Below are 19,448 nucleotides of genomic sequence, written 5' to 3'. Positions count from 1 at the left end.
AATGAATTTGTGTTGTTTAAACTACTTACTCTATGGTAAGCCTACACTGAGGGTCTTTAGTAAACAATCTTCTGTATGAGGAACCATGTCTGCTTTGTTTACCAGAGCTTTATACTAAGCAGGTGTCCAATACATAGATGAATGAATAAATTTTTTGAACACTACTACTGCAATGGAACCTCTAATCATGAGGGTTGGAAATACAAAGATTTACAAAGTCCTTACAGATATATTTACATTATCTTCAAAGAACTCATGGTCTAGAGGAGAAAAGATCAAAGTATAAACCACAAGTCAGAATGATACCTGAGCAGCGCTCTAACAGGAATTTAGGGGAACAGAGGGAGAAGAAGGAACTACTTTTATAGGGTGGATCAGGTGTCAGAAACTAATTAGTTGATAACTAAAAGAAGACAATACAGTGCTTTGCTCCACAAAATGTAAAATAATCCAATTATAACACTAGGAAAGGAAATCAGGCAGACAATTGATATTAAGACCTAGCATAGGGCTATTGAATAGAATAAGCAATATTTGATATTCCAAACTACTAAAAGATTAGTCAATTAGGGAGTATTTTTAGTCTATATTTCTATTTCTCTTCCAAGTTCTTAAGATACATAAAAAGTACAGGTATTTAAATTTACCATTATCTTATATAATAAATCAAAAATGGAATTAGTTTTACTTCCAAAAACTAGGAAAAATTATACTTAACATTAATTTAAAGTTGGGAAATAGTACTATGTTAATAATGTTTGTAAGCTAATGTTCACCCCAACACTGTAAAATCAAACTACCTCCTATTTTTCTTTGATAAGAAAAAACCTTTGAGAATTTTGTTTGTACATGACAAATAATTATACTTTGAACATCACTCACTCTTTCAAGTTTCTAAAAAGTTGTATTAATATCCAAAGTATCTACCTTATAAACTCTTACACAAACTTATTATTATTAGACTGTGCTGGGCATAAGGAATAAATACTAATTTTTTATAGAAAGTAGCAAATGCAAAAAAATAATCATTACGTACCTGCATAGGTTTGGTAAGTGGGTCCATTCTAACTAAATAAACTTCCAAGGTACGTTCTTTTTTCATGGGTAATGGAAGTGTCAAGTAACAAAAAGGATCAAATGTGACTGAAATCTTAGCACATTCAGGACAAACTAGAGTTGATTTAAAAAGGCCATGAAATATATCTACTATGATAGAATCATTTCTTTTTAAATGGTTTTCCCAGGCTTCTTCAGCAACTACCTATGAAGAAAACGCACACATATTACACAGAGATATCACATTATTAAAACAATGGTGACAACAAGATCATTAAATTTACCTTATCTGGCCTTCCATCAGCATCTTTTAATTGTATATATGGTTTTTTCCTAATTCTATTCAAATCCTCATGTAGTCCATCTAATAGGAAAGCTAACAGTTCCTGACAGTCCTGCTGCTGGTATCCAGAGAACTGAGGTGCAAAACGTCCTACCTGTGTCTGTAGGAAAAGCAAAACTATGAAATCAGTTCCAGGGACAAGACTGATTTAAAACAAAACAAAACATGTAGTCAATTCTCATTCTTCATGAATTCCACATTTGTGAATTACCTTCTTGCTAAAATGTATTTAAACTCGAAATCAACTAATGGCATTTTTACAGTCATTTGCAGACATGTTAACTATACAAATTTAAAAATATTTTTAAATAACTAATATGTAAAGTAGAAATGCTGACCTGAGGAAAGAATAAGGAAAGCATATGGTAAAGGTTTTTTTTTTACAAATAATTGGGAACCACTATAAGATTAAAATTCAATAATATTTTGGGGTCACTAGAAAAGAGTTACAAAGATCTCATTCAGTTTCTGTGCATAAAAAGAGGATGAATCTCATAAAGATAATAGGAATATTCATGTTGGCATATAATGTCCCTAGTCTTTGCAGCACTATGAATATTTTTGATAAGACTAAAAAACTGTGGGAGAAAAAAGTCACATATCAAAGGCAAATTCACACAATTTTAAAAGACAAAATCTAGCAAAATGAAACTCATGAAACTAATCACGTGTAAGGGTTGAGAAATGGTTTGTCTGAACTAGTTTATCCAGAGTTTAGAAAGGTATGCAGAAGTTTCTTTATTGTTGTTTTTTATTTTTAAAGAACCAATACAGTTAATAAAATGTAACCTAGATGTTCTACATGAATGCCATTTGAGATGTTTGTATAAAAATGGCTGGAAAATGCTTATGCTCTTCAAAATTTTAATGATGTTAAACTACTTGAGATTTTATTGATTCTAAGAAGTAACCACTTTGAAAATGAGAATAAACTTAAAAGTTTAAGAATTATACATAACATTTGATAATTTTTCATTATTTTATCGCTTTCCTCCCCACTCCCCAGAGACTTTTAAAGACATTTTAAAACTAATCACCTGTCCCATAGCCCAGCTAGAAATTTAATACCACAAATAATACTGTTCATCTATTTACATGCTACAAAAAACCACTGCACGGCTACAAACTACTGTAATAGCTATGACTGTTTACCCTTCCCCCCAAAGCCAGTTCTATCCTCTTGGAGGTGATATAGCCATCTCTGAAAATGTAATTTACTAACCTTAAAGGCTCTAGGTGTGACGTAGCTAAATTTTCCGGACCACATTTGCTTGATCAGTTCAGCGTAAGATTTAGCTATTTCACCTCTCATTCCTAGGGGATTGTCAAAATTCAGTTCTTCTTGATACTTATCATTGAGGAAATATTCAGTAAGTGGAGGTGTATTGCTTAAACACTGCAAAGAATAAAATGTATCTTCAAGTCAAAGTAACCACAAATGTTAACCATGTTAAAAATTAAGAGAGAAACAAATTGATTTGCCATAACATACAGAGAAAAATTTAAATGATAGCCTCTTGCACTAATAAGTAACTGATCATATAAATGCTCAAATGATGCACTCAACTATTCATTTCCCAAATTTCAAATCAATTATTTATAATAAATGATAATGCTAATAGTTGTTGCTGTAAATTCTGCATTAATTTTAACCACAGCAAACTACCTGTTAACTGGGAGGGAAGCTCAGAGTTTTCTTTCCTTCTTTTACTTGATTGGTAGAAATTATGGATTGTCTACTCATCCCAGGCACCTGCAAATTAGCCTCAGTAGGTAAAAACTGAGATAGAGTGTAAGCACGAAATTAACTTAAAAGAGTATTTACTGCTTTCATTGTCAATTCCTTATCATAAAAGAGCAGCCTTTAAATTTTCCATTTGGTCTACCACTTTTAGATGGAATAGTACATATTAGATGAACCTAAGAAAATCAACTTTTGTGATGTGAACTCTGGCTAAGTGTGTTCTTACTTCTTCAAGCTCTTCTTCAATATAATAATCCAATTTTCCTTTATGGCAAGATTAAAACTATAAACTACTTCTCCAACTCTTTTCCATTTTGAATTAAATAATCTAGGATTTAAAATAAACAGCGGAAGTATAGTTTTTCTACAATGTTTTATTTTTGTTTTTAAATTTAATGTTTATTGTGGTTTTTTCCATTACCATGTAGTCCCCTTATACCACCCTCCCCCCAGCAATCACCACACTGTTGTTCATGTCCATGAGTCCTTTTTCCTTTTCGCTCAATCCCACCCCCCCCACTAGCTGTCATCTGGTCTCCATCTATGAGTCTGTCTCTGTTTCACTTGTTAGTTTGGTTTGTTCATCAGATTCCACATATGAGTGAAATCATGTGGTATTTGTCTTTCTCTGACTGGTTTATTCCACTTAGCATAATGTTCTCCAGGTCCATCCATATTGTTGCAAAGGGTAAAATTTTCTTTTTTATGGCTAAGTAGAATTTCACTGTATTTCAAGATGGGATAATTTAAAGTTGATAATAACATATAATATCAATGCACTATAACTTTATCACTTAGAGGTCTAGAGTCATTAAGTGGAATATATAATGAATGACATAGACATACAGTCATATAGGTAACTTATGGTTTGCTGCAGGAAGATATCTATCTTAGAGTCAGGTGGCAAAATACTTTAAGTAAAGCAGGTTGTAGGTAGAGTAGTAGAAACCCACTCATGAGAACTTGAATTTACATTAATGGAAATCAGAGGTTTTTCAGAGCCTGCTCACCACTCATTTGGATTAAGTTAAATAATCTTGATAGCTATGAAAGGTTCAGCCCGCTGAGTTCATGCTGATAACTGGGATGCTATAAGCTCTGACTATATACCATGTACTGTTTGGCTAAACTTCTGAAATTAAGCATACTCAATTTTTTGAAATAAATTACTGCATTCTATTTTGTGGTTTCAATTATAAATCAGTTTATGTTTACTCAATTAACAATAATATCTATTTTGTTTTTTTATATAATAAAAATAACACTGTCCAAATTAGTAGTCTAGCCCCTATGTCAAGGCAAAAGGGAAGGTTGTTTATAATATGAAATTTGTTGTATAATTCTTAAGCAATGAAAATAATATAGACAGTTAAAAATATTTGGGGTGGGCTATATAAGCTTTAAAATCATTAACATGCCATTTTCAGCAGAATAAAATTTTATGTGAGCAAGTAGAGGTAGGTTACAATACAGGAGGGCAATTAGGGAAAGGATACTTTTCTACTTTAATTCCTTTTAAATCTCAACCTTTCGTAATGTTACATGGCTTCTGAGTTTCATTTTTACTTTTCCTTTTGATTGTTCTCTTACAAACCCAGCACTACAAATAGGGCCAGACAACCAAGAATATACCACGGCTACCCAGGGCATAAATACCATCACTTAGTAGTATTATCTGATTTAATATAAAGAGGATCAAAACTAAATAGTCAATGAAGCAAAGGGGAGGTCAGACAGCATTTCCAACCATCATCAATTCGTTTTTCAAATCGTTATACTTGATCACAGCTCAGGGTTATACTAAGAATATTCCTCTACTGTCTGTAACACAGTTATACAAAGAACTCAATTTATGGCTTTACAAAACACCTCAAAGAACCTAGTTGTGCAAAAATAATTCTTGAATGTCATTTTCACTTATTCACATGTATCCTTATCTTGCAGAGTTTCCAAATATAATTAAAAATTTCTTAGTTTTCTAGTAGCAACCAGAATGATCTTTCTAAAATTTACATCTAATCATGTTCTACCCAGCTCTTTAGAAGAGTCTATCTTTTCCCACCCCTGTAGCCCCATCCCTTGTCAATACTTTTGCTTTTAAAAACTCCATCCCAGCCTAAGTTGATAACTTGTGGCTCCATGCATTCTTAAGTTTGCAACATCACTCTATCTATGTAAAATGTCCCTTCTTTGTCTTGCTTCTACTTAGCCATTAAGATTCAGGTATCCTGTCTGGAAGCCTTCCTTGACTCCCTTATAGTGTTTCCTCCTGTATGTTTCTACATTGCTTAGCACTCACTTTCATTACATCATTTATTTTATAATATACTCTAACTTTAGTTTTTAGTTGTCTGTCTTGCCAAATGGACTGAGACCTTCATGAGAGCAGAAATCATGATATACTTTATATCTTTAACACTGAGCACCCATGTCCCTTGGCATTTAGCATGTGCACAAAAAATGTATGGTTGATAAAAATGTTTTTGCCTGTATTTACTAATGTATGTATCCTCTTGGTTTTTTTACTCTCTTCTTTCAATGTTTGGCACAGAGTATTCTAGTACTAAGTGAGGCAATAACATATTTGCTTATAATAAATAATACCAAGTTTCTTCAAGCCTGTCTATTTGAATACTATGCCAAAAGAAGAACAGCACCTTATTAACCCCACTCTGTTTGACTTTCATTCAATTCCCTATCGTCTCTGTAGTGTGTCCGCTTGGATTTTTAAATGTCCCTGACACAGAGACTAGAGTTTATTTTCACAGTGACATATGCCAGTTTGTAAGTGAATATAATTACAAGCAAAACAACAACAAAACATAGTTTTAATAAGTAAATTCCCATCAAGATATCATAACCAATATATTTTGAGATAAATCTTATATTTAAACTGTTAAGTCCTAAATGGCCCCCAAAAGCACACTATTTGAACATAATGTTTTAAGAAACTTATGAGCTACATACACTTTCTAAAAATTTATATGAATACATATATAAACACAGAAATTCAAAAGACAGTTTAATTGTTCTACTAATGCAGAGGCCATAACAGTTTAACAGGTAAACTGATGTCAGACTATTCTTCCTCATCTTGAAAATACCATTTTCTTCTTGAAGATAGCATTATTTTGTGGTGAGCACACAATGCAATACACAGATCTTGTATCACATAAATGTACATTTGAGATGAGTTACTATATTCTTGAAATTATATAAAGACCAATTAAAATATTTAAAATTCTCTTACAATTTTTGACATCAATTTCATGGTATAATTGGAATATAGTAAAACAACTAAAATATTTGCAGGCCCCAGGTGATATCGATATTAAATATCATCACTCTGGTAGAAGAAAAAAGGCAGTTTCTTACAGTTGTTCATGAAGCTTTATTTGTAACTTATGTAACTCATTATTCAATATTTTGATATGAGGCTGTCTTAGAAAAACAGCTTTGACAATGACAAGATTACTGGATATGTAGTCTTGTGCCATTAAATATATTTAAGTGTAATTTTCATTAGTTCAATAATAAAAATCATAACTAGAGTTTGAAGCATCTCTCTCAAAGATTCTTCTACTATAAAAAATATCACTTTTCTATCTGGGACTATTTCCCAAACAATTCCTTTCTTAAGACACACTTATATCAAAATTCATACATGTGTGGACACAGGGAAAGGGAACTTTCCCTTTTAACTTTGTGAGATATTTTGCTGAGTAATATAATATGGACTAGAAATCACATGCAACGTGTTTTGCCTATGCAGATCTATCTCTACTCTCAATGCTTCTTAAAACTGTAAATAGAACAAAAGTCATCCATTCTTAACATATGTAGTTTTTCTTAGCAAAAACAGAATATATACGAATGTATCACAAAACCAAAATAAATTATGTAAACAGTATTAATATGTTATTTTTGTGGCTACTTATGAGTTTTGTGACACTCCATGGGTCACTTATCATTTTGAAAATTCATTTGATTTCAAGCCCTGGCTGGTGTAGCTCAGTGGACTGAGCACGGGCCTGTGAAACACACGATTGTGGTTCGATTCCCAGTCAGGGCACATGCCTTGGTTGCAGGCCGGTTCCCTGCAGGCCAGTTCCCAGCAGGGGACGCACGGGGGGGGGGGGGGGGGCAACCATACATTGATGTTTCTCTCCCTCTCTCCTTCCCCCCTTCCCCTCTAAAGATAAATAAAATAAAAATCTTTAAAAAAAAAAAAAAAAAGAAAATTCATTTGATTTCAACTGCCTGACACTGACAAATGCTAACACTTCCACATTATAGGGAGAACTAGCTCTTATAATTCATCATCAAAAAAATCCCATCCACATATAAATTAATATGCCCAATCACGCAGTAAACTACCTTAAGCCACATTTTGTTTATATCAAAGTTAGGCGTAGAGTTGGTCCTAAAATTGAGTGGAATTTTGTCAAATACCATGTTAAAAAAAAGTAAAGCAATAATCAGTTTAAAAAAAAACATTTTGTACCAGTCGTTATAATTCTTAATGAAAAAGACGAAAAAATTTACATTAATGAACAATAAAATCTACTCTTTAACTAGGCTAAATATTTCTATATTTAAATATTTTTTATGATCCCTAGGTAAGTTAATAATGTACAAAACTGACAAGAGCATTTGAAGATCTAAGGATTAAAAAACTAAATTTCATATTTATTATATGGTAAACTTTTGGCATTCATTAATTTATCCTTTGTGATTTAACAACTAGTTGCATAACTGGAAGGTTCAGGACATAAGATGTTATAAAAAGTTGCTGATTCATAAGAAGTGATGAAAGGGCTGGTGTATATGTAAGCCAATCATTTTGTGAGCAGACATGACTGCTAAGTGTTTTTCAAAGTGGCTTCGTGGTTCTCTACTTGTGTTTACACATGCACATAAAATAGAAACTCTAAGTAATGAGTATTCTTTTTTTTATATAGTAGCCCCACCCTCTTTTCTTTTTAAAGATTTTATTTATTTATCTTTAGAGGGGAAGGGAAGGAGAGAGGCAGAGAAATATCGATGTATGGTTGCCTCTTGTATCGATGTATGGTGTGTCCCCTGCTGGGAACTGGCCTGCAACCCAGGGATGTGCCCTGACTGGGAATCGAACTGAGATCCTTTGGTTTGCAGGTCCGCGTTCAATCCACTGAGCTACACCAGCCAGGGCAGTAATGAGTATTCTTGAATATTGATTTGAATTAGGATCTTAAGACATATTCCTTGGTTTAATGTATTAAGACTGAGCCTTAATGTACTCCTCCCGTTCTTACCATGTACTTTTTCTTTAACACTCATCACAGCACCTCTTACAAATGTTACATCTTAGCACCTCAAGGAAGAACTAATACTCCCTCCTCTGGGAAAACTCTATACCTTGAACTCACTTATACTGAATTTATCTTAAGAGCAGAGTCCATGTCTTATTTTCCTTTGTACCTCAGGATCTAGCACAGTACTTGGCACATACCTCAATAAAGTATTGAATGAGTGAAAACTTGTATGGTATGAATGGTCAGAAGCAGTCCTTACAGAGACTGAGAGCAGAAGGAAAACACTTGACCAAAGAAATTTTAATGGAACCCTGTTATATAATTATAACCTATCTAAAAGTTCTATAATTCAAAATTGAAAGTCCAAATAATGCCAGAAGAGGCTTGACTAATAAGGAAAATAACTAGTATTATAAATGCCTCCAAAACTGTCAAGATAAATTCATGTAAATAAAAAATATGTGAAGAAAAAATAGAAATGTATTTTTATGAAGACTCTTTCCTTCAAATCTTCAATCTAGAACAAAACATAAAAATTCTAAGAAAAATTCTTTTAAATGACAAATGTCTCAGTGAGCAGACATTCTGCTATATAGTTCAATGTATACAGACCTTTAAACACTACCACCATGAGAATTTTTAAAAATGTATATGCCATTCCACTATTTTATGATGTTTTAATTCTCTATGAGAAACTTTCTAGTTTTAAATTTTCATCTTTAATCCAACTTCTTAAAGTTAGAATATTATAAAAAATAAAATTTTCTTTCATTCCTTAATTATTTGGAAAAGCTATAGTGCTCCGCACATAACCTTTCCTTATATACACATGCACAGATCCTGCTGCTGTCACATTATTTTAAAAAACTGCCCTATTAAATAATTTTCATCAATAAAACCGATGTTTCTAGAGCTCTCTGAAAAAAAGTGACTCATAGTCCTAATTTTGTATTTCACTATAAAGTTCTACATAGTTTTTTAAAAAAACTAATGAAGTGAAATAAAGTTCTACTATATTGTCAAATCTCAAGTTGGTAATCAACATGTTTTAGGAAATGAATAATTAGTAGCCATCCCAATAATTTGTAATGAATCTGGAATTTCCCCAGTACCTGGAAAATAGCCAAAGTAATCCCCTTCAAAAAGAGAAAGTTGTCTTTTGTAATGCTGAATTTGAACCACTCCCTTTCTGTTCAGGTGCTCCAGAAGCCCAATTTTCAAGTGATCATGTATGCTCACTATTTTAGTAAACCGGTAACTAGAACAGGAAAGAAAACAAACTTAATTTTTTGATTACCTAAAGCCTTTGAGTTGCATAACTCATTCTGTAACTGATCCAAATGTAATGCCCCTCAAAACTTTTTAATAAAAAGTAGCTACACTTTCAACTAATCAATACTAAAAATAAAAACCCATTATAAAATGAGGAAAACATTTTATTATGATTTAAAAAAATAAAACCTGAAGTAATCCATGGTTAAAGTAACCTCAGAATACACAAAATTATTTTTTCTAGTTTTTAAGATTAGATGAATAAAGAATTCTCTTATTTGCCATGTTACTCTTTTTCAATTTGTCGCAATGATTGTAAAAATATTCTGGATAGGATCTATATGATCCTGAAGCATTCTGTTAATATGGGGATACTGGCTACAGTTCTGTAATTAAATAGAGGAAGCAGGAAACTAATAAAGACTTTTACAATGAAGAACTACAAATAGAAGCCTGGCCCTTCATCAAGAAGAATTTAAAAATGAGTTCTTTTTAAGACATCTGTTTTATCTTTTGTTACTTTTTTCCCTAAGAAAGGCAAATTTTAATATATTTGTGAGATCAATCCAGAAGCTTCACCTATTTTGAGAAAGCAAATACAACCATAGTCCTGGTTTTCTATTTTGCACGGCCAAATCTCTCTTCAAGTTTTCTTTAAAGAACATATTTAGGTAAATAAAATATGTGAACATAAATTTCCTTTTATTTATTAAGATATATTTTATTGATTATGCTATTACAGTTGTCCCATTCTTCTCTCCTTTATTCCCCACCACCCTGATCCCGCCCTCTAACCAGCATTCCCACCCTTAGTTCATTTCTGTGGGTTGTACATATAAGTTATTTGGATTTTACATTTCCTATGCTATTCTTAACCTTCCCCTGTCTATTTTGTTCTTATTTTAACTATGTTTACCCTTCTTCCAACTAGTCAGTGAAAAGAGAACTGGCATATATTCTACTTAAAATACTGGAATTTTATATAAACTAGTTTTAAATGCAGCATTTTTGAATTGAACAGGAATGCTGTAACATTATAAAATATATCATGAATATGGTCAATATATATATAAGGCATGAATAAAATTAAACTTCATTTAAAGTCCCTGCTGTCACCCTCCTCTTCAAAGTCTATGGAATTTCTTCTCTATGTAAAACTTGAATTCAATAAAGAATATTATAAAAACTCTAGAAAATGTGAGAGCTAACAGGAAATGTTTTGTTGGCTAGCAAAGGAATGCCAATGTTCCTCCCTCCCCTTCATCTAAAGAACTGAGGAAGGAGAAATCTAGGTGTGTCAAAAAGACTAGTCTGTTATTTGCTATGGGTACATCATGTAACTAGAGATATAGGTGTTAAAAAGCCACATTATGTAAAAACCACTGATTTTCATTTTAAAACCTAAATGAAGAAACTGGACAGAAGAACCACTTTCAATATAAATTTGAAAGTTCCTATGGATAATGATTACACCAATGACAATGCTATAAAGTTTCTGGTATGTGTATTTCAATAAGGTTTTAAAATTACTAAACTATAATAGCAATTGTCTAATTTCTTTCCTTTTTTTCAGTAATGAGGTATTTAATGAGGGATTTTAAGTTTAGATATTCACTTCATGGGAAGCTGCTAAAACCAAATGGTCCTAATAACATTAATAAACATCAGTGTAAGTTATATTTATTTTAAAATCTAAAGCTTATCAATTCCATTTTAATGTTTAGTATCGTATCTTATCTACTGTCCCATTAATAATGCAAAACTGGCTAATAGTGAAATGAATGTCAATATTTTAGGCAGGCAAGATAGTCAAAAAGTTTAAGAAAAAATGACAGTTCCCATCAGGATGGAGGCATAGGTAGGAACCCTTTACTTCCTCCCACAACCAACAGGAGGATAACAACCAATCTAAAATCAATAAATAACCAAAAGTGCCAGAAAATCAAACTGCATGGAACTCCGACAACCAAGGAATTAAAGAAAAAATCAACCAGAACAACTAGATTGGTAAGGCAGCAGACTGTGTGGGCGGGGCTGGATGAAAGCAAAACTGAGACTCAGAGCTGACTGTGGACTTCGGGCAGTTGCCACAGTGGGAGAAACTCCCAGTGTCACACAAGAGTTGAAAAGTGGGCTAGAGCCGACAGGTGAGCCAAAGTAATAGGGCCCAAATGAAAGAACAAAGCAAAACCTCAGAAAGAAAGCTAAGTGATAAGGACATAGCCAGCCTATCTGATGAATTTAAAGCCCTGGTAATCAATGCTCACAGAACTGACTGAGCTTGGTCAAAAAATGAAAAAACAAACGAAGGATACCCAAAGTGAAATAAAGCAAAACATTCAGGGAACCAACAGTGACAGGAAGAACACCAGGACTCAAAGCAGTGATTTGGAACAAAAGGAAGAATATAAACATCCAAACAGAACAGAATGAAGAAACGAGACTCCAAAGAAATGAAGAGAGGCTAAGGAATCTCTGGGACAACGTGAAATGCTCCAATATCTGAATTATAGGGGTGCCAGAAGGAGAAGAGGAAGAGCAAGAAATTGAAAACTTATTTGAAAAAATAAAGAAGGAAAACTTCCCCAATCTGGCAAAGAAAACAGACTTCCAGGAACTCCAGAAAACCCAGAGAGTCCCTAAGAAGGTGGACCCAAAGAGGAATATGCCAAGGCACATCATCATTCAGTTTCCCAAGATTAAAGATAAAGAGAGAATCTTAAAACAGCAAGATGAAAGGAGAGAGTTACCTACAAAGGAGTTCCTGTAAGGCTCTCAGCTGATTTCTCAAAAGAAACCTTGCAAGCAAGAAGGGGCTGGAAAGAAGTATTCCAAGTCATGAAAGGCAAGGACCTACATCCAAGATTACACTACCCAGCAAAGCTTTCATTTAGAATGGAAGGGCAGATAAAGTGCTTCCCAGATAAGATCAAGTTAAAGGAGTTCATCATCACCAAGCCATTATTATATGAAATGTTAAAGGGACTTATCTAAGAAAAAGAAGATCAAAACTATTAACAGCAAAATGATAACAAACTCACAACTATCAACAAAGAAACCTAAAAGACAAACAATGAAAACAAAAACTAAGCAAACAACTAGAACAGGAACAGAATCAGAGAAATGGATGGATATTACACGGAAGGATTTTAGTGAGAGGGGGAAGGGAGAGGAATAAGGGGGAAGAGGTACAGGGAAGAAGCAGTATAATTAGTAGGCATAAAATAGATGGGGAGAGATAAAAATGGTACAGGAAACAGAAGACTCAAAGAAGTTATATGTACAACCCATGGACATGAGCTAAGGGGTGGGGATTGCAGGAGAGTTGGGGAGGCAGGGTGGAAGGGGAATAAAGGGAGAAAAACTGGGAAAACTGTAATAGCATAATCAATAAAAATACTTAAAAATAAAGAAAAAAGAAAAAACAATAGTTCTTTATAATTTTGTTTGTATTCAGTCTCTTGCCCTTAATATTCAGTAAAAAAATATAAAATAAATGACTATTAAGAACTGTGTGATTTACTGATCTTTTAGTTCTCCTGTAGAGGCATGCAGGAGGAAAAATTTTTTTAAAGATTTTATTTATATGTTTTTAGAGAGAGGGGAAGGGAGGAAGAAAGAGAGGGAGAGAAACATCAGTGCATGGTTGCCTCTCATGCGCCCCCAACTGGGGACCTGGCCTACAACCTAGGCATGTGCCCAGACTGAAAGTCAAACTGGTGACCCTTTGGTTCACAGGCCCATGCTCAATCCACTGAGCCACACCAGTCAGGGCAGAAAAAGATTTTTTAAAGTTTAAGTGATTTATCATATCCTTTAAGAGAAACCACTAAATCACACAGTTCTCCATCATTTCATTACCTAGGCCTATATGCAATAAATAGTCAAGGTGAATTGAAAAGGAAATTTAAAGACCATCTGTATGAACAGCATGAACCATGAAGGCTCTTGATTAATCTCACAATCAAAGATAACTTTAAATTTATCTAAATAATCACTCAACAAATATTTATTAAAAACACAAGATTATTTCAAGAGTCTCAAGAAATATAGAAGTAATGTTCTTAATTTTTTTCTGTATCATTCACTGAACTCATTCAAGGAACTATCTGCATGGCTGTGGTGGAGTATGCTGTGCAAAGCTGTGATTGATGCAGCAGCCCAATCCCTGTGCTACAGGTCCGTTACACTGGTAGAACCTGAACTGTAGTATTTCTTGGACTTTTTATATATTGGTAGGTCTCTGACCCTTCCGTTGCAATAAATTATATATATATAATGTGCTATAATTCTTTTTAGAACTAATGTGCTCCTTTGGAGTTTAAGAAAGCTCCAGAAATATTAATCTGGTACTGGTCAAGCTATAAACATTGCTGGCAAGTTTTTCTAATGCAGTATTTCTCAAACCATTTCTATGTGGAAGTACCTTTTGTTTTAAAAATTTCCAAATTGTCAAGTCTGAGATACTTTAGTACTTTAGTAAAAACAATAACAATGAATCACTAGGGAAATAAAATAATAAAAAATACCCCCCAAAAGCTCCGTTTTTAAAATTAGATTTAATTGATGTAAAATTATCCTGTCAAACTGTTATAAAAGTTTTGGATCACTTATCTTAATTTCTATACTTATTTTATTGCTGACAAGCACTGTCTCATTCATAGACACATTGTGAGAAAAAATTCTAATGTACTTACTATTATCTGAGAGAATACCAATCATTGGGGCTATAAAATAAAGCCAAAGACAGTCTCTACTTTCATGATTCTCACTAAGGAATAAATATTTGTCAATAAAATGAGAGAGAAAAGGGTGGGATGGGGGAAATGTAGGGAAGTAAACTAATGAGGAGGAGACACTATACACAAAGAGGCTTGAAACTTAAAGAATTCCAAAAATATCCAGTTTTGGCTAAAGAGGTAAATAGCATTTAGTTTGAATTTTATACTTTAGGTGAAGTGAATGGGTTTTAAATAAGGAAGTAACACAATCATATTTTCATTTGAAAACAATGACTCAAAGCAGTCTTCTAAATGGAAGGGAAGAAGATAAATGATGGAACAAAGAGGTGAGTTCTAGGTGTATTTCAGTAGTTCACATAAAAGATGCTCAAGTATTCAAACAGTGTACTGACAGGAGAGGAGTAAATAAATGGAAGTGATATTTAAGAGGCAATGGAATGAGCAGGACTTGCACTAGTAAGTGTCAGGTTTTTGACATGAGTTACTGGGTGGATGGTTGTATGTGCAAGGGAATGTAAGAAAAGAATGAGGTCTCGGTGGAAATATGTTCAGTCTTACTGAGTTATAGTTACTAAGGAGAGAGAATTATGGTCGAGACAGATTTGTGACTTGTCAGTTCTAAGTAGATGTCAGCTTCTCAAAGGTAAAGAACCCAGCAAACAGTACATCAAAAGTAACCTTATAAAAAGCAATTTCTATGGGGTGGTATGACAGTCACAGTGATAATATAACAGCAGTTAATAGTTGTATACTGCTTCCTGTGTGCCAAGCACTTCATTCTCATTTCACATAGGGAGATGGAGAAGCTTCACATCCAATCACACAACTAGTAAGAGAAAGAACTAGGATTTGAATCCAAGCTTATTATACTTAAATCGTATTGTCGTATTATACTTAATACGACATTACTTAATACGTATTATACTTAATACGACAGTACACCTATCTTGTTATCAAGACTTTCCTTCTAAACTACTAGTGACATTCTGTCCAAAATTTGTTTTTTAATTTCTTTTGAAAACAGTTACTGAAATCCTTTTCCTGGCCAAGTATATAATGCTGAGAAAAGCCCTGGGTAATTACTAAACAATGATTTATGATACCTCAACTATATACCAGATCTGTAAAAATACACACACACATTCATACATATATGGGGGAACCAAAAAACCCAGAATTTATTTAAAATGGTAAATTTTGTTATGTGCATTTAACGAAAATAAAACATTTTAAAGCATTTTTTGTAAATTGATTAGTATAATTTTGAAGATAGATTATCTAAGAATGTTCTGAATAACAACCCGGTTTTAACTCATTAATGAACTTGTCTTAGTGAATAACAAGTCACTTAAACTTCTCTTGCCTCAATTTCTTTATGAGTAAAACAAAGATACCTTATGCCCTCACTCAAACACTGCTGTGAAGAGAAATTAAGAAATGGCGATATGAGAAACAATGTGCACTATGAAAAGAAGGGTACTGTTATTATCAGAGGCCACAGGTTTGTTACTGGGCTGTTAATATTTTCATGAGTTTATGAGAGTAACTTATTTTAAATATTATTAATTAAAGCAATGGTTTTCAGTAACCAACTCACTGACCTATACCTCTGCCCAGTACAGTTTACAAATTATTGTACAGAGGTGATCGCTAGCACTGAGCAATGAATTTCCATATATATACTACTAACAGAATATTGAACTAATCGTTCATTATTGGCAAAGTGACAATACTAATAAAGTTAATCACGGGTGACAAGCATCACCATAAACTATTTCTACTCATGGACTAACATATAAAAAAGATGATCTTAAGATAAATGACATTAAAGAAATACAATAGATGAGGGACTTTTAGTAATATATATAGTACCTTCAACTGGCTGGAATTTAAATTTACGTATCAATTTACATAAATGTGTATTAAAACAAATACATAAAAGACAGTAAAACAAGCCCTTAATGGGGATTTAGCATGGCTTTTTCTTTTTTTAAAGACTTGATTAGACCAATATTCTGTATTTTCTAGTGCTATCATTCAATAATACCAATTGAAAATTTAGACTGTAAGCCTGACACACTTTAGAAGAGTTCAATCATAAGATGTTAATGATGTTAGTATCGATTTTAATGAAGGAGGAAAACAGTAGATTTTGATATCAAAGAAAACAGTTTTGATTTTTAGGTAATAGAAGTAAATCCAGACCACTTTTTCATTCCCTTTGGTTTTTTGGAGGAGGGCAAATTTGTAGTTGCTATTATAAATTACAGATTTACACTTCTCGTGTCTTCCTTTCAATTATAATTAAAAATCATTTGAACAATTATTAAAATTAACACAAAATACTTCAGTGTAATCATTTCATTAACTGTTATAAGATATGATCACTGTAAGTAATCCTAATAAGTATATTTACATTAAATTAGTAATGACCTTTTACAGCCAGAGTAATGTAAAAGAATTCTGTATTAGAACCACATGCATTTATTTGCAACTCCTTGAAATAACTCTTCTATTTCCCTGTATTCTATATGCACACTATTTCCTATTATAGAATTAGGGTCAGACAAAATATTTAAAAGTCACTATTATCAGAAAAAGAAGCATTAATCCTAGATAAATTTGTATATTAATTCAGAAGAATGTGAAGAGCTCACAAAAAAGACTGTTTGCCCCTTCATCTGAGGTTAAAGCATGTTTCCATGACAACAAAAAATAATCATTACCCAAGTTACACAGGTGCAAGGTATTCTTTTAGAGACACAATTTCTCCCCCAGTTATAAAAATATTTACAGAGTAATGCTACATAAACTCTTCCCCAAAATAATCTGCCTGAGAATTCAGATTCTCTTCCATCACTCCTATCTCCCTTTTAAATGGATCCTCCTCCCTTACCCTACTTTAAACAATGGGAAAAGTAAAAACACTGGTATTTGTATTGAAAAACTGAATGATTCTAATACAAGTAAGGCAGTTTCCCTGTATTTTATCAAAATGGAAAGAAGACCTGATCAAGTTGTCATTTGACTATAATTTAACATATTTTTGATGATAGTATACTATGTAATTTTTGGCATATAATATGGAAGAACTCAAATAACTGAGTTTAATTTCTTGGATTAGATCAAAATCTGCCTTTGGAAAAAAATACTTAAAATTTTTAGTCAGCCACATTTTCAGTTTATCAGAAGAAGCAATTTTCTTCAAGATTCTGTTTTAAAATTCTTATGTCTCAGGGTTTAAGTGTTTCCTTTTTTTTTTTGATGGAAACTATATTCATTTATTTAACTACAAGTTTGGTTAATTTGAATAAAATTAGAAAGCTTCATGTTAAACTGGCCTTCTAAGAATTTGTTCCAATAAATACAAAAAGAATGTCTTAAGGTGAGAGTAGAAAAGCATTACATTAAACATATTCAAAGCTATGAAGTACTGGAACACAGAAATAATAGCTTTAATAATGATTTTCTCACTGTTTTTAAAATAAAATGAGAACCTAGTTTCTTAAAAGAATGTTATTTCTCTGTAGTATTATTCTCTTTAATTAAGTCTTTAAAAAACTTCAAAACTTTCTATTTAACATTCTTCTCAATTTACTGAATAAATTTTTCCTAATCCAAGAGACCATAGGAAAGAAGTGACTTTAAAAAATGCTTGATTCCAAGCATTTTACATTGTATGACAGGAATAATAGGTCCTTGATTACAATCATTTTTTCAATGGTTTTCTAGAGTCTATTTAAGAAGCCCTATTAATTCCAAGTAAAAAGTTTGAGAAAAACCATCTTACGCCATGCTGCTTTCCAGTAGAAAAGACCCTATCACTCCCCTGCTTCAAATCCATTTGAAGAGTTGCTTCTTCCAAGAAGCCAATCATAAGCCTTCTAGGTCTTGACAATGAAAAGGACAAGGTTGGAGTGCTCTTCAATCTATTCAACTAATGCTAATTAGAATTACATCCAATTAGAAAGAGCTAGACATTTTCTCAATGGAGTAATACATTTAGGGCACTAGAAAACTATTTTGTGAACTGTACCGTGGGGACATGGTGTTGAGTGCCTGCAATCATAACTACTCAGGAAGCTGACTGCAAGGAAAACCTGAACTCAAGAATTTTGAGTTCCTTGTAGATTGAATATTCATACATAGTTCCTTGTTATTAGGTCTCTTGCCTATCAGTTTACCTAGGGAGAACTAAACTAATACAATTCAGAAAATTTATCATCTGATAAATACCATTGTTGAATAATACTAAGTGAAAAAGAATTAAAAGTACATTCAAGTCTTTCTTTATTAAGTCCAGCCAAAGTGGAATAAGACCTGTAGGAAAGAACATACATAGGGGCTACAGAATTTAGAATTTTTCCAGTCACTCTGCTTAACTCCTTGAGTTTAAAAACACAAAATAATAACAACCTACTACATACCCAATTCTTTTATGAGGTGCCAGTCACTATCCTAGCACCTTCATATCCATCAACTTACTTAATACCCACAAAACCCTTAAGGTATAGGTACTATTGTTTTCCTCATAGGAAAAAGGAGTTATACAAATAACTTGTGTAAGATAACACAGCTAGTAAGTAGGAGAGATGTGTGTTTAATCCAGCAGTGTAATTCCATAGTCTGTGCTCCTAACCTGTACTATTAATTTTTTAAATATATTTTATTGATTATGCCATTACAGTTGTTCTATTTCCCCCCTTCATTCCCCTCCACCCTGCACACCCCCCCTCCACCATTCCCCCCCTTTAGTTCATGAACACATGTCTCAAGTTCTTTAGAGTCTGCATTTCCCCTACTATTCTTGCCCTCCCCCCTATTTTCTACCTACCGTCTATGCTACTTATTCTCTGTACCTTTTCCCCCCTTCTCCTCCTCCCACTCCCCTGTTGCTAACCCTCCATGTGATCTCCATTTCTATGGTTCTGCTCCTGATCTAGCTGTCCTCTTAGTTTGCTTTTGTTTTAGGTGTGGTTCTTAATAACTGTGAGTTT

General features: G+C 33.0%; 1 protein-coding gene across 6 annotated transcripts in view; it reads right to left on the bottom strand.

Moving 5' to 3' along the window:
• USP15 (ubiquitin specific peptidase 15) overlaps positions 1 to 19,448 on the bottom strand; it is a 121,506-nt gene that overhangs the window by 16,293 nt on the left and 85,765 nt on the right. For 4 of the 6 annotated variants that reach the window (XM_053661564.1, XM_037140294.2, XM_037140292.2 and 1 more), the window contains 3 exons: positions 2,622 to 2,795; positions 1,341 to 1,499; positions 1,037 to 1,261 (listed from right to left, as the gene is read on the bottom strand). In XM_053661564.1, the coding sequence (XP_053517539.1) occupies positions 1,037 to 1,261; positions 1,341 to 1,499; positions 2,622 to 2,795 (558 nt within the window). Of the gene's footprint in view, positions 1 to 1,036; positions 1,262 to 1,340; positions 1,500 to 2,621; positions 2,796 to 9,549; positions 9,696 to 19,448 lie in introns of those variants that run through there. The other 2 variants (XM_037140295.2, XR_005081808.2) reach the window with 2 other exon arrangements.

This window comes from Artibeus jamaicensis, unplaced genomic scaffold, assembly GCF_021234435.1.
Source record: "Artibeus jamaicensis isolate MK-2021 breed Jamaican fruit bat unplaced genomic scaffold, CSHL_Jam_final contig_233, whole genome shotgun sequence".
NCBI classification, from domain to species: Eukaryota; Metazoa; Chordata; class Mammalia; order Chiroptera; family Phyllostomidae; genus Artibeus; species Artibeus jamaicensis.
Note: the sequence above shows the minus strand (reverse complement) of the source record. Positions and strands in the feature narration are given on the sequence as shown.